The 14,458-nt window shown below is 40.3% G+C and overlaps 1 protein-coding gene across 3 annotated transcripts in view; it reads left to right on the plus strand.

Annotated features, from left to right (window-relative positions):
- LOC127412189 (TATA-binding protein-associated factor 172-like) overlaps positions 1-14,458 on the plus strand; it is a 57,817-nt gene that overhangs the window by 17,257 nt on the left and 26,102 nt on the right. For 2 of the 3 annotated variants that reach the window (XM_051648350.1, XM_051648348.1), the window contains 20 exons: positions 2,074-2,273; positions 2,916-3,043; positions 3,189-3,318; positions 3,421-3,489; positions 3,638-3,727; positions 3,805-3,900; positions 6,008-6,184; positions 6,311-6,451; positions 6,879-7,003; positions 7,123-7,243; positions 7,645-7,749; positions 7,843-7,992; positions 8,534-8,676; positions 9,610-9,784; positions 10,147-10,350; positions 10,831-11,266; positions 12,635-12,819; positions 12,914-13,067; positions 13,369-13,478; positions 13,630-13,831. In XM_051648350.1, coding sequence (XP_051504310.1) covers positions 2,074-2,273; positions 2,916-3,043; positions 3,189-3,318; positions 3,421-3,489; positions 3,638-3,727; positions 3,805-3,900; positions 6,008-6,184; positions 6,311-6,451; positions 6,879-7,003; positions 7,123-7,243; positions 7,645-7,749; positions 7,843-7,992; positions 8,534-8,676; positions 9,610-9,784; positions 10,147-10,350; positions 10,831-11,266; positions 12,635-12,819; positions 12,914-13,067; positions 13,369-13,478; positions 13,630-13,831 — 3,141 coding nt within the window. The remainder of the gene's footprint in view (positions 1-2,073; positions 2,274-2,915; positions 3,044-3,188; positions 3,319-3,420; positions 3,490-3,637; positions 3,728-3,804; positions 3,901-6,007; positions 6,185-6,310; positions 6,452-6,878; positions 7,004-7,122; positions 7,244-7,644; positions 7,750-7,842; positions 7,993-8,533; positions 8,677-9,609; positions 9,785-10,146; positions 10,351-10,830; positions 11,267-12,634; positions 12,820-12,913; positions 13,068-13,368; positions 13,479-13,629; positions 13,832-14,458) is intronic. The other variant, XM_051648349.1, reaches the window with a different exon arrangement.

Consider the following 14,458-nt stretch of genomic DNA (forward strand, 5'->3'; position numbering starts at 1 on the left):
TGAAGATCTAAGGGGAAGAATGGGCACACGTCACCACCATGGCGCTTACTGAATGCATTAACTAACTTGTTCAATTTAAATTGACTGTTAAGTTAGAATGTTGAATATGTCATACTATTTACTCTATGTGGACCAATAATTTAAGCAATAAATACACATATTGCTTGTCTGATGGTAGTTTTTGATTTTAAGCCACCTTTCTCAGGCTTTAGAGGTGTGTTAAGTGTGAGGATGTTTGGATATTGGCATATTGAATCAAGTAAAAACTGGTTTTGTCAATAGTTCAGAAAAAGCCTACATATACAGTGCATTCAGAAAGTATTCAGACACTTTGCACACACCTGTCTATATAAGGTCTCACAGCTAAAAATGTATATCAGAGCAAAAACCAAGCCATGAGGTCAAAGGAACTGCCTGTAGAGCTCAGAGACAGGATTGTGTCAAGGCACAGATCTGGGGAAGGCTACACAAAAAATTCGGATGCATTGAAGGCTCCTAAGAGCACAGTGGCCTCTATAATTCTTAAATGGATGAAGTTTTGAACAAATAGTCTCTTCCTAGAGCTGGTCGCCCAGCCAAACTGAGCAATCGTTGGAGAAGGGCATTGATAAGAGAGGTGACCAAGAACCCGATGGTTACTCTGGTTGAGCTCCAGAGATCATGTGTGGAGATGGGAGAAACTTGCAGAAGGACAACCATCACTGCAACACTCTACCGATCTGGGCTTAATGGCAGAGTGGCTAGACGGAAGCTTGTCCACAGTGCAAGACACACAAAAAACACCTAAAGTAATCTCAAACTGTGAGAAACAAGATTCTCTGGTCTGATGAAATGAAGATTGAACTTGTTTGGCCTCAATTCCAAGCATCAAGTCTGAAGGAAACCAGGCACTTCTCATCACCTGCGCAATACTTTCCCAATGGTGAAGCATGGTGATGGTAGCATCATGCTGTGGGGGTATTTTTCAGCGGCAGGGACCAGGGGACTGGTCAGGGTTGAAGGAAATCTGAACTCCGCCAAATACAAAGGTATCCTTAATGAAAACCTGGTCCAGAGCGCTCAGACCTCAGACTGGGCCGAAGGTTCACCTTCCAACAGGACAATGACCCTAAGCACACAGCCAAGACAACGCAAGAGTGGCTTAGAGACAACACTGTGATTGTGCTTAAGTGGCCCAGCCAGAGCCCGGACTGGAACCCAATCAAACATCTCTGGAGAGACCTGAAAATGGGTGTCCACTGATGGTCCCCATCCAACCTGACAGAGCTTGAGAGGATCTGCAGTGAAGAATGGCAGAAAATCACCAAATCTGGGTCTGCAAAGCTTGTCGCATCATACCCAAAAAGACTTGAGGCTGTAATCACTGCCAAAGGTGCTTCAACTAAGTACTGAGTTAAGGGTCTGAATACTTATGTCAGTGTGATATTTCAGTTTTTTTCTTTTTAATAAATTTGCAAAGTTATCGAAAATCAGTTTTTTGCTTTGTAATTATGGGGCATGTAGTGTAGATTGATGAAAAAAATGAAGGGGTCTGGATATTTCCGAATGGACTGCATTTGTTCTATACCATAGAATTCCCTTTAAAAACAAATTTAATAGGCCTAAAATTAACAAATTAATAGAATATTTAATGCTTAAAAGATGCTTAAAAAAACTGGAGCGAAGGTTGTATCCATGGCCTGCAGACACATTTTTATTGCCTTTTTGCGCAGTCTAGTGCTGTCACAGAGACTGATGAGGTATTTTAGGACGGTTATTTCAGAGATATCTTTCAGGGAGTAGAAATGTTTTCTCCAAACCATTCCATCAAAAAAATCGCTAACAGCACCTTTTAAGGTGAAACATCCCATTTGCATTAAAGACTTGCATTGAAGGAAGGACCGAGCCATATGTAGAGCGAGATTTGTTGGATTTTTTTAATTGGGCCATTACGCAACCACCTAGAACACCTTAGCAACTGCATAGCAACACTCTGGCAACCAACCAGAACACCTAGTATTGTTGTGACAACTATTGCTGTTTTCTTATAACCTCATGCAAAACAGTTTGAAATGATTATGATCTGTTCTTCAGACGAGACTGATCCAAAAGAACGTTTGGCCCGACAGAGGAAACAGTTACAGAAGAAGTTGGGATTGGATATAGGTGCTGCGATTGGCATGGACACAGAGGAGCTTTTTAATGATGAGGACCTGGAGGATGTCTGTGTCTCCAGTACAAATATAACACAGTCTAGTAAAAGCCTGGGTTGCCCCCTCTCACGAAACCATATGGTGAGTTGTGCTGGAGTCTTTGACCTTCAGTTTTTCTTCAAAAGCCAAGTCATATAGCTCACATTAGAGAAGGTGTTTTTTTTGGGGGGGGTTTTTTGTCTCATGATGCTCTATGTAATTGACATAATCTGTATGAGCACAGGAAGCTCAGGCTTTTAGGGGAATCATCATACTGAAGTACACTGTCTGATCTGACAGTTATTCTCTCTGGGGTCTGTCAGCAGGGTCCAAGGCCACGTTTACACCTGGTATTAACACTCATCTAAAATGTGTCTCCTGTGATGACTTGTGATCAGATTTTCTTACAACATACCTTTTTTCCTATACCAGTGCTTTAATGCATATTGATGTCAGACATGGCAAAAATGTTTTGTAAAATCTTGTGTATGTGTTGGTTTTCCAATTGTTTCAATTGGATAGTTGTGTGGCTATGTGCATTTCTGACTACCACCGAACGCAGTTTGAGTGATCTGATCACAAGACACATTGAACCCTGTGTACACCTCCATTTCACACTGTCCAACTAATGATTGCATGTTAACTACCAGGTGTAAATTGGGCCTAAGAGTTCATGACAACTTTTATTGGAACAGACAACCAGTATCAAATTAAATTATGGCTTTGCTGTTTTCTGTTATTTAGCCGGCAGCAGAACTCATAGATTCAGAGTTTCGCCCAGGAATGAGCAATCGGCAGAAGAACAAGGCCAAGAGGATGGCAAAACTGGTTGCAAAGCAGAGATCCAGAGACATGGATCCAAATGAGAAGAGGTAGAGCTGTCTCACTGGGATGATAACGGATCTCTTCATCGTTGTAATTTATGAATTTGTTTTTAAAGACAGTATAGGTATTTGATGGTGCACAGTATTTGTGCTGACAGTCAGTCTTACCACTGCTTTTATGTGACTCTTACAGCAATGACAGCTTTGAGGGAGAACCAGAGGAGAAACGACGGAAAACCACAAACGTAGTCATCGAACAGCCAGCGACAGACAGCAAAGTCTTAATTGATAATGTCCCTGATAACTCCAGTTTATTTGAGGAGGTGTGTGGCAGGCACAATACATGTTTTGTAAGACATTGAGTTGTACACATTCAACATGGGTTTGTTTTTTTTTTTTTTGGTCTATTTGTCTTTGATTGATAGACACAGGAATGGCCACTGGAAAGCTTCTGTGATGAACTGTGCAATGATCTCTTCAACCCCTCATGGGAGGTAATACATAAACACATCTAGATGCAGCACCCTCCCGCCAAATTAACATTTATTCATCTCTTGCTGTTATGCGTGATGCTCATGTGCTTTTTGTTAAATAAATGGTCCCAATTTAGAGCTTGACATAACTTCTATTTGCCATGTTTAGGTTCGTCATGGTGCTGGCACGGGACTGAGAGAAGTGCTGAAGTGTCAGGGTGCTGGCGGAGGAAAAATGGTTGGCTATACAGCGGATCAGGTGTTTACCAGCTCGCATCATCACTGTCAGAGGTTTAGAGAAGTTCATTATGTAACGTTTGATGCCTTCATTCTCAGATGGAGCGACAGCATCAGGAGTGGCTGGAGGATTTGGTCATACGCCTTCTGTGTGTCTTTGCTTTGGACCGATTTGGAGACTTTGTGTCAGATGAGGTTTGTCATCCTCCGTTCATTTCTATCAACCTTAAGCACTGTCAGCCACCTAGTGGTAGAACAAAATGGACATTTGCACCTGTACTTATCCCTATAAGGTGGTTAGACTTAACCCTTAAACACAGTTTGTTTGAAATTAGGCATTTATGCCGGTTTCACATATTCTCCATGAGTGGGGTGTGAGCAGCGTGTTTTCGTTATGGCACCCATGTTAACAGATTAAACCCTCCACATTGCAAGTGTGAGTTGTGAGGTGACGCGTCACAGAATCGTCCCAGATGCGGCAGTGAGTGGATCGTTTTGGCACTGAGCCTATTTTTGCCACACTGCTCACGCTGAACTCAGCCTCTCTGGGTGTAGCAGAAAACTAAAATAATCAGGAGATAATAGAAAAGACGCAAAAGCAAATAAACAACAATTAAACCGAACCTACTATACACTATAGCAGGGGTCGGCAACCTATGGCACGCGGAGGGGTAATCACTCTCACGCCAGCAACGGCGAGAGAGGAATAGACTATTTTATTCATATAAATTCCGCACCTGCATTCCAATCTACAGCCTCTAGGACTTATGGTTCAAAAGTTATTAGCATAAACATGAGTGAAACTTTGAACTGTTGGTGGCACTAGAGGGTTTGAGAAAGACTCCAAATTATGGTATCACTTCAGACTGTCTTCTACCTGTGGGCAAAATTTCATAACTTTCCGAGTATAAAGTATATAGAAGAATAATAATAGGTGCTTGGCCTCTAATAATAATAATAATAATAATAATAATAATAATAAAAAGAACACTAACCAAAACAATAGGTGCCTATGCACCTTCGGTGCCTGGCCCCTAAATAAGAAAGAATAAATAAATAAACTGCAGGACCTTTGGCTGTGGTGTGTGTGTGTGATGTATGTATGTATGTATGTGTGTGTGTGTGTGTATATATATATATATATATACATACATACATACATACAGACAGAGACTGTTTAGAAGTGATGGACCACTGGTATTAAAATGAATGGGAGAAATGAATACCCGCCTTACAGGTAAAAGAGCCAATCACCTTTTAGATAAAGACATGTACAAAAACATGGTTACGATCGGGATTCGGGAAAGGTGTCAAACTTGTATCGTTTTTGTGTATTTGCTGGTGGCTGTGCATTGTAAAAGAACATCAATGGTTCACTGTCATGAAAAAAGCCCTGTCATGTACATTCTCTACTTATCTGCTGTAATCTCTGCTTTACTCCAACAAAATAATTTTCATTCCAACATTGCTGTTGTGTTAACTATAAAAGCATTTAAGTTGTAAACTGAAGTGGTAGCGTGTTGATGCGGCCTTTATACCTCTATGTAAAGTAAAAAAATGTTTTTAAACAATCCGAGTCCGCTTATACCATGGTTACCACATGTAGTGCCCTATGTTTTCTGTGATGGGAAAACTTGGACAAAATCACTGAATCCAGTCATAAAAATGGCATTAGCTTTAATCAAATAAAAATTGCAATATGTCCTAGTGTAATGAAAGGCTGCGATTTAACGGAATAAATATATAATCTGCATGTGCAGATCCCTTCAAAATGAATGTGTGAAGCCAGCTGCTATAAAAAACATCATGATTCGTTATGCGTTCTCTGGGTGTGTGTAGTAGATGACAGAGAGCAGTGCGCGCTGAAGCATGCAGCACAAACAGTAATGTTTATGGTAATTTAATAATAATAATATATTAAAGCAAAGTCTAACATTTTTGATGTTCTGTTGTGCAGAACTTCATTTCACAACAACATCTCCAGTGTTTCAGATTGTGCTGTAAGGATTTTGTATAAAAGCACTTAATTTGATAAAGATAATGCAATGTTATGTTAAATTTAATAAATGATTCATTTGATTAGAAACCCTTTTGATGATAAAATTGAATTAAACTGTTGAATACAGAACAACCACCCAATAACCACAATATACATGACCTCTTGTGTGTTTTTGCTTCAGAAGTCAAAAATGGGTGTAAATATAACACCTGATGGGCACATAAAATGTCCTGGAAAATTGTGCCTTGAAAAGAGTGGGAACCCTGAAGAATACTTAAGAATTATTTTTATTAAACTGTCCAGGTGGTTGCTCCTGTCAGAGAGACGTGTGCTCAGACTCTGGGCGTGGCTTTGAGGCACATGACGGACAGTGGTGTTGCCATGACGGTGGATATTCTGCTCAAGCTGCTAACTGAAGACCAGTGGGAGGTTCGACACGGAGGCCTGCTGGGCATCAAATACGCCCTTGCCGTCAGACAGGTAAAGCAAGTGTCAAATTATACTTCTTTTTAATGATTGGCTGAAATGTTAAAATTCGATGTCTTGAGATATTCCAGTTGTATTGTAGTTTGTTTGTAACCTGTGATTGACCTTTGTGACCCATAGGATTTGATCTCGGAGCTGCTGCCTCGAGTTCTTCCTGCCATCACTGAAGGGCTGAAAGATCTGGATGATGATGTTCGTGCCGTGGCAGCAGCAGCTTTAATTCCAGTGGTGGATGGATTAGTTCAGCTACAGCCTACTAAGGTCTGAGGTCCTAAGTTCATGAGTTTGAGTTGATATTTTGATTTTTGCTGATATCTAGAGAGCAGTTGGCTGACATAATGCATAGATGCATTACATGATATGTAATGATAAAGTGCATATGCAAGTAAGCAAATGACATACAAGAAATTGTTTAAATTAAACAAGAAAAAATTCATTGGAATAGGCCTATTTGTAAAAGGAAAATGGTTGATGCTTGTGGATTTTGGAATGGACACAATGGGGAACTTATACTGTTGGCCAAGATGGCACGAACTATGCTGATCTCTATGTGGCCCATGCATGCTGAAACCATGCGTGTCTCAGTTGATTTGTTAGTTGAGTAAATAAGGATTTAATGCTATATCTGGCTCTTATTTACAGCTATAGATTCGAGTAATCTGTGAATGCTTGTTCATATGTTGAATAGGTTCCCTTCATCGTTTACACTTTGTGGAATGCTCTGTTGGAGCTGGATGATCTTACATCCTCGACCAACAGCATCATGACCCTCCTGTCCTCCCTGCTCACCTACCCACAGGTCCGCCAGTGCAGGTGAGATTTCGCCTTCAAATCTGAAAGGACTTGTGACACTTTCATTTCTTCACAATAATCAGAACTGCCCAACTCTGATGTGAAGAGAATCTCGAACCTTGTTCTGTTGCTTTCCCCAGCATGCAGCAGTCTCTGACGGTGTTGGTTCCTCGAGTGTGGCCGTTCCTGAGACATACCATTGCATCTGTTCGTCGGGCAGCCCTAGAGACCCTCTTTACACTGCTGTCCAAAGCTGACCAGGTTTGACAAACTGTGTATATTTGACGACCTCTTAAACTGATTAGCATCAACCAACCATTACAAATCTAAATCAGGTTATTGCTGATTACTAAACCACAAAGGCTGAAATCCTAAAAAAAAGTATAATACAAATATTGTCTTCATGCGTGGAAGAGTTTCACATGCATATTTTGCTGTTGTATATTAATATTGTATAATGTATTTTTTTTCTTCTGAATGTGAGAGCTGCTGTGTCAGTTTGATTATGCTTTTTATCCTTTATTTGAGCAGTGGCAAAGTTATGTTTATTCAAATCACAATATGTGTCAAAATGATTGCAGTTTATATTTAACAAATTGTGCAAGCTCATGGCAGTTTTCTTTATTCCCTGTTTCCTGTTCTGATTTTTAATTGTCCTGCAGAGTTGTGCGGTTTGGCTGAATCCCATCATGCAGGACATGTTAAGACACATTTTTCAGTCCTGCATCCTGGAGAGCAATCAGGAGATCCTAGTGCTGATTCAGAAGGTACCGCCTGCTGAAGCTCAACCTGTCATTCTATTTGAAATGTTTTAGCTGACTAAAATATTAAATCAAGCAATTAACATGTTTGTTCTTTAGGTGTGGGGGGAGTTGTTGCGACAGGCCCCGCAGCAGTATGTGGTGGCAGCCAGTTGTCCCTGGATGGGTGCCTGGCTCTGTTTGATGATGCAAGCACCACACATCCCAATAGACCCCAACATGCTATTAGAAGTGAAGGCCCGTTTAAAGGTAAGGGCGGAGGTCAAGCTTTCTTCTGCAGTGCTTCACTGAAATGGACAATCAGTTTGTTTTATTACTTGACTTCTAGATTGTACAGTTCTTATTGATTAGCTTGCCAAATGTGTTTCTGCATTGTTTATGATAGTGTAAAGTTGATACTTTTGCTCAAAATGAGAATTCTGTCATATACTCAACTTCATGTAGGGCTGGACGATATGGCTATGAATGTTTAATATATATTGCGATAATTGTGTATTTTGCTCTGAAATGGCTTTTTTTTTTTTTTTTTTTTTTTTTTTTTTGTAAACGAACCATAATGTCATCCAAACAGTCGTTGTAGCCAAGTAGCTTCAACATTTTAAAGGCATTAAATAAAAAACTTTTTAAAAATAATGAAGGTATATTTCTCACAGTTTTTCACTAAAGGAACACAAGAGAGAATGAATCATTTTCATTGATATGCATTTTTTATATTTTAAATTTCATATACAATGAGACATAGTAGCTTAAGTACTATTATTTACCTTCATTCTCTATTATTCTTCTGCAGGAGAAAGCCTCTGGGAAGACCCGACAGGGATCTGCTCCAGTCAAGGAAATGGTCCAGGAGTACATTGGTGGAGCAGAGACGATCATTGAAGACCCTGCAACACGAGACCACGTGGTGACTCGTGCACGTCTAATGGCTGCAAAGTATGTGTTTAGTCAACATAATTCTGTTTTAGTTAAGTTTCATTTGTGATCGAATCGTTCTCTTTAACCTCCATACACTGACTCCTGTTTCTTGTTCACTGACGTCTGTCCCTTTCAAATAAGCTTTTCTTGGCTTTAAAGACTATAGAGTGACTGTCTATATATGACTATAGAGTTAGCCAATAGTATTTGAGTGCAGGCTGTAAAGGTGGATATCATTGGTTTGATCCACTTAACGAATGCACCCATTTACTGGTCATTTGAGTCTGAATAAGATGAGACATCTTGTTTGTGAGCAAACAGAATGTACTGATACACTCGTTCGCGAATGAAATTAATAAGTCATCTCGTTCATTAAACAAGGACCCACTGGCTGAATAAGTGGAGGCATGCCGTTTGTTCATTTTGTCAGTATAGTTAGGGCTTGATGAATTATGACTAAAAATGAGTGACCAGTCATTACAATGACATACAGATGTTACTGAAACTCAAATATTTTTTAGGCTAGTTTTTTCTTTTTATAAAAAAATGTGCTCAGTTCACAATATGATATGCTTTGTCATTTGTGGGAAAATGCTTTTTATGCTTAAACACACTGCAGTGCTGAAGTCTCTTAGTAGAGTTGTAGACACGCAAATTTTATTAAAAGATAAATAGACTTGTTCTGATTGTGAATGACTCTGCATTTGGTTCAATGCAATTACTCGTTCAAAACTTTTAAGACGGCCATTTGTTGCCATCTACTGGCGCAAAGGTGTAATTTGCAGAAATGGTCAATGAATGAATCAAAAGAATCTGAAGAAATCTTTCTGGTGAACTGATTCAAAAGACTCGAGTCACTGGGATGAGTAGAAATCTCCACCATCGTTATGTTTCTCAGCAGTTCTTGCTTTGCTGTGCTAAATTTCATCTCACTGCTATGTCTTCTCCTAGGCTGTTGGGGGCGCTGTGTAGTTGTATCTGTGACCCGCGGCTGAACAGCTCCTCTCAAGAACTCCGCCCGGCTGAGTCTCTGGCTCAGCTCTTACTGTTCCACCTTAACTCCAAATCGGCCCTGCAGCGGATTGCAGTTGCCATGGTTATCTGTGAGTGGGCAGGCCTCCAGAAGGTGAGAGCGGGAGAAGGTTAAAAGAATAGTTCTCCTAAAAATTTAAATTGTCATTCAGTCAACCTCATGTTGTATGATTTTCTTCCGTGCAACAAAAAATTTACAATTTTGAAAAATATCCTGGCCACTCTTTTCCACATAATGAAAGTGGATTAGGACTGGGGCCGTCACGATAAAAGTGTCATAAAAGGGGTCCATACGACTGATGCGCTATATTCCAAGTCTTCTAAAGCCACATGATAGCTTTGAGTAAGTTGAGTAAATAATGTTAGAAATGTCATGTTTAAGGGAACTATTTCTTTAATTACAGGTATATATATTTTTTTTAATGTTAATGACGTACGTACTCTACTGTTTTACAGGAGTGTGAGCTGCTGTCCAGCGTGGTTCAGCCCCGTTTGCTGGTCATCCTCTCTGAACAACTTTATTATGATGAGATCGCCATTCCTTTCACACGCATGCAGAACGAATGCAAACAGCTCATAGCGCTGCTGGCTGACGCCCACATCGACGTGAGCGAACGAATGAACTGCACGGTGTTTACCATTGATCAGGCCAATGAGCTGGTTAGTAAAAGAGGCTAACTAAAGAAAACACAGTTCTATATCTCTGTTCCAAAATCTAGCTTCATACCAACACAGCATTTTTAGGCATCACAGAAGCTCTCCCAATGTGAAGACTGTTCCACAAGGTAGATATAACTCATTATGCTGTATACTGAAAAGTGCAATAAGAGTTGAGTCATTTAACTCAACATTTGTGTTTAATTTATTTTATGCTTATTAGAATGTTGTTTTGTTACCTAACGGCAATCAGTTGTGATTTGGAGTCTTTCATGTGCTGTGCATGATCACTATGACGCTTGGATTTGCTTCCTATGAAGAGTGTTCAAAATCAGTCACTTGTTAGGTTCCTATTTGGTTAGGTTGCCAGTTTACAGCAAGGTAGCTCACTAGGTATTGGAACAAAGCCTAGGGTAATGTATATATCGCTTTTGGATAAGTGTCTGCTGAATGACTACTTACTCATCCCCTTATTTTCTGTAGGTGACCACCATCTTCTCAGAGTGCACCTCCTCTCTGAACCTGAAGTCGCGTCAGTTCCAGCCGTTGGACAGTAAAATGCTGCAGGCTCGTTCCACCGTGTGTGAGACCAGTGCAGAGTGGCAGCAGCTGCAGCTGAGAGTTCACACCTTCGCGGCCTGTGCTGTGGTTGGACTGGCTATGCTGCCAAACAAGCTCAACCCTGTTGTCAGACCCCTGATGGAGGCAGCACGCCGTGAAGAGAACACGCTTGTGCAGGGTTACGCAGCCTCCAACATTGCTCGTCTGCTGCAGCTGTGTGCTTCCAGATCTCCCTGCCCTAACTCCAAAATCATAAAGAATCTCTGCAGCTCTGTGTGTGTAGATCCGATGCTCACACCCAGCGCTGCCTGTCCTGTTCCACCAACCAGCACTCCGACAGTACAAGAGAGCAGTAAAGGTGAGAAGGCTATGACATTAGAACTGGGTTAACTTCTAGATTTTCCGACGCATCCTGATCTTCGTTTGAACGATTTTGATATCGATTCTTAAATCCCAAGATTGATCTTTTACTCTGTTTAACCCTCTTAAATGTGAGTAAATCACTCACTGAGTAGCCACTGGCTGGTAAATGTTCATATTTCACTCACCAGTGTTTGAGTAGTGTTGATCCTTTCACTGTGTGTTGAGAGTTTGGTTTGACAAAAGAAGTGATCCACACAATCCATTTGCCATTGAATAATGTCTCTTTTAATATGCTGTCTGTTTTAACAGTCAGTTGTTGATTAAAAACAAAAAAGAAACATTTGATTCTAATCTCAAACTGCACAGATGCGCTAAAAAAACAACAAAAAAACAGTGCCTCATAAGTATGTGCTCACTGGCTGATGCCGGTTGTCTTAAAGAGACAATACTGATTTAGCACATGTTCTACATATCAATATAAATACTTGCAAATAGTACAAATTATGCATGTAAACAATAAACCTGTAACAAAAAATATATATGCAATTTCAAGACATTTCTTGATGGAATACACTGAATTGAACATTTTCCAAAAGCTAAAATTTGACCCATATGATAAACTAATGAAAATATGTAATTTGTAAATTGTACCTAGAAGGGTTACCTAGAAGGTTAGAAGGTCCCTTTTATAATTAACAGCATTAGCTGAGAGAGAATTTCTTTCATATTTGAAAGAAAATGGACATTGTTACAGAAATTTGTCTATATGAATCGACGTTGAATCGAATTGGGAAATCTGTATCAATACCCAGCCCTAGTTTACATCCGTTCATATTGTCAGGTCCTGTAGAACTGATTATTTATTCAGTGTTATTCATCCATTGAAGCTCTTCATGGTGATCAATGTGTTCTTTTTAATGGGTGTTGGTGTTTAGTTATTGTTCAATCAGTAATACTTGCCACATACGATATTAAAAGCACATGATATCAGTACATATTTTTTCCAGTTCTAATCTTTTTATGCCAGAATTCAGAGGTACTAAACCGTTATCCTTGATATTATTTGAAGCATTTTCCCACAAAATAATTGGATCATTCTAATTATGCATATAGTACATAGTGAATGTGACATTCAATAACAGCTTGTTATATTTAGGGCACTGGTGGATGATATATTGTCATCCATTAATGTGAATAACTGTCTAGATTTGCAGTAGCCTCTACTGCTATATAATAAGCGTAATCCAAAATGTATATATTGGTGCAGTCCTATTTTATTAACGTGTTACTGTTTAGTTCAGTTGAAATATGAGCTAACATTTTACAGATTTTAGCAGTGTAGTATATTTGATCTGTCCTGCAGCATCTGTGGCAGAGAAAGACGCAATGCATCACATGGTGAATAAGACAAAGGGCATCATCACTCTTTACCAACACCAGAAAGCAGCTTTTGCCATTACCAGTAAGAGGGGACCCACCCCCAAAGCCCCCAAAACCACCACTAATGACCTGCCCCTCGGAAGCAGCATAGCTGCGGAAACAGGCGAGGTAGTTAGAATGTTTTTATAATTTATAGCTTAACCATATTCTCTTCAATAATCTCGTATGAATTGTGCTAATGATCTGTGTAATACCAATGTAGAGCAAGAAGCCATACCTTATCCAGAGGAGAGGAGCAGAGTTCTCTTTAACAACAATCGGCAGGCATTTCGGTCAGGAGCTGACGAGTGCTTTGCCATATTTGTGGGAGTCCATGACCGGCCCTCTGAGGAACACATTGGATGCTCAGAGATTTGGTGCGTTTGCTTTGATGTGCTGTTCTCAACATACAGATATTTCAGTTGGAGTCTGTTGAAATAGTGACTTGAGATTTCTGTGAAAAGGTGTTTTATACGTGGGCTGGATGATATTGGGTGTGTTGTATGACTTTATATGCCTGCTTTTATGGGTAAAGTTCAGGAATAATTATTAATTATTGTTGAGTTAGACTTTGTATTGTTGTAGAAGGTTGTACTTTCTAGACCATTTTGAAACTTCCTTCTCAGGATGAATTGCTTTATTTTAAAGCATTTCTCATTTGGGGTGTGTGCATTGCAGATTCCAGCCAGTTGTTGAAGCAGGGAGATTCAGTTGCTCAGGAGCTTGTGAACTCTCTCCAGGTGCTGGAGGTCACAGCTGGAGCCATGACCCATGGGCTCATCCCTTTAGTATGTACTCGCACTTAAAACTTTCAAGAATATCTTGTCAAAGTAAATTTAACGAGCAGTTACAATGGAGTGTTTTGATTTAACCAAACTATGTGCTTGTTACCACCTGTAGCCAGTGTGTCTGCGTCTACTGTTCTCTCTTTGTCTGCAGGTGATGGAGCAGCTGCCTCTCCTGTGCACCTGTCTGCAGCATCCATACACAGCTGTACGTCATATGGCTGCTCGCTGTGTGGGTGTGCTCAGTAAGATCGCTACGATGGAGACCATGAATGTGTTCCTGGAGCATGTGCTGCCCTGGTTAGGTGCTATTGATGACAACACCAAACAAGAAGGAGCCATTGAAGCGTTGGCCTGTATCCTTTTTCACACAAATGAAAATCTTGCTGTCATTTTTATATTATACTTGTCCTTGTGTTTCACTGTAAGGTGTTAAAACGGATGGGTCTGGCCTTGGTGCCAATAAGTCAGTACAGCTTTGCAGTCATGATAAAATTCCTCTACAGTTACTGCTACGACGCAACTCACCTGTTCACCAAGCTACTTTGTTTTTATCACTGCGTAGCACCCCTAGAGGCCAACTATTAACCTTAATTTATGTGTCAGGAACTATGTCTTTTAGTGGAAGGATGGCACATCTAGCATGGATGATTTTGATTCATTTTAAGGGCACACATTTTCATGCTGGAACAGAAAAGGGCCTTCCCCAAACTAGAATTTTCTGAAATGTTAATGAAATGTTTGGGGAAGGCCCTTTTCTGTTCCAGCATGACTGTGCCCCAGTGCACAAAGCAAGGTCCATAAAGGCATGGTTGGATGAGTTTGGTGTAGAAGAACTTGACTGGCCCGCACAGAGCCCTGACCTCAACCCTATCGAACACCTTTGGGATGAACTAATACGGAGATTGCGAGCCAGTCCCTCTCGTCCAACATCAGTGTCAGACCTCACAAACGCTCTTCTGGAAGAATGGGCAAAAATTCCA

This window comes from Myxocyprinus asiaticus, chromosome 21 (genome assembly GCF_019703515.2).
Source record: "Myxocyprinus asiaticus isolate MX2 ecotype Aquarium Trade chromosome 21, UBuf_Myxa_2, whole genome shotgun sequence".
In the NCBI taxonomy this organism is placed as follows: Eukaryota; Metazoa; Chordata; class Actinopteri; order Cypriniformes; family Catostomidae; genus Myxocyprinus; species Myxocyprinus asiaticus.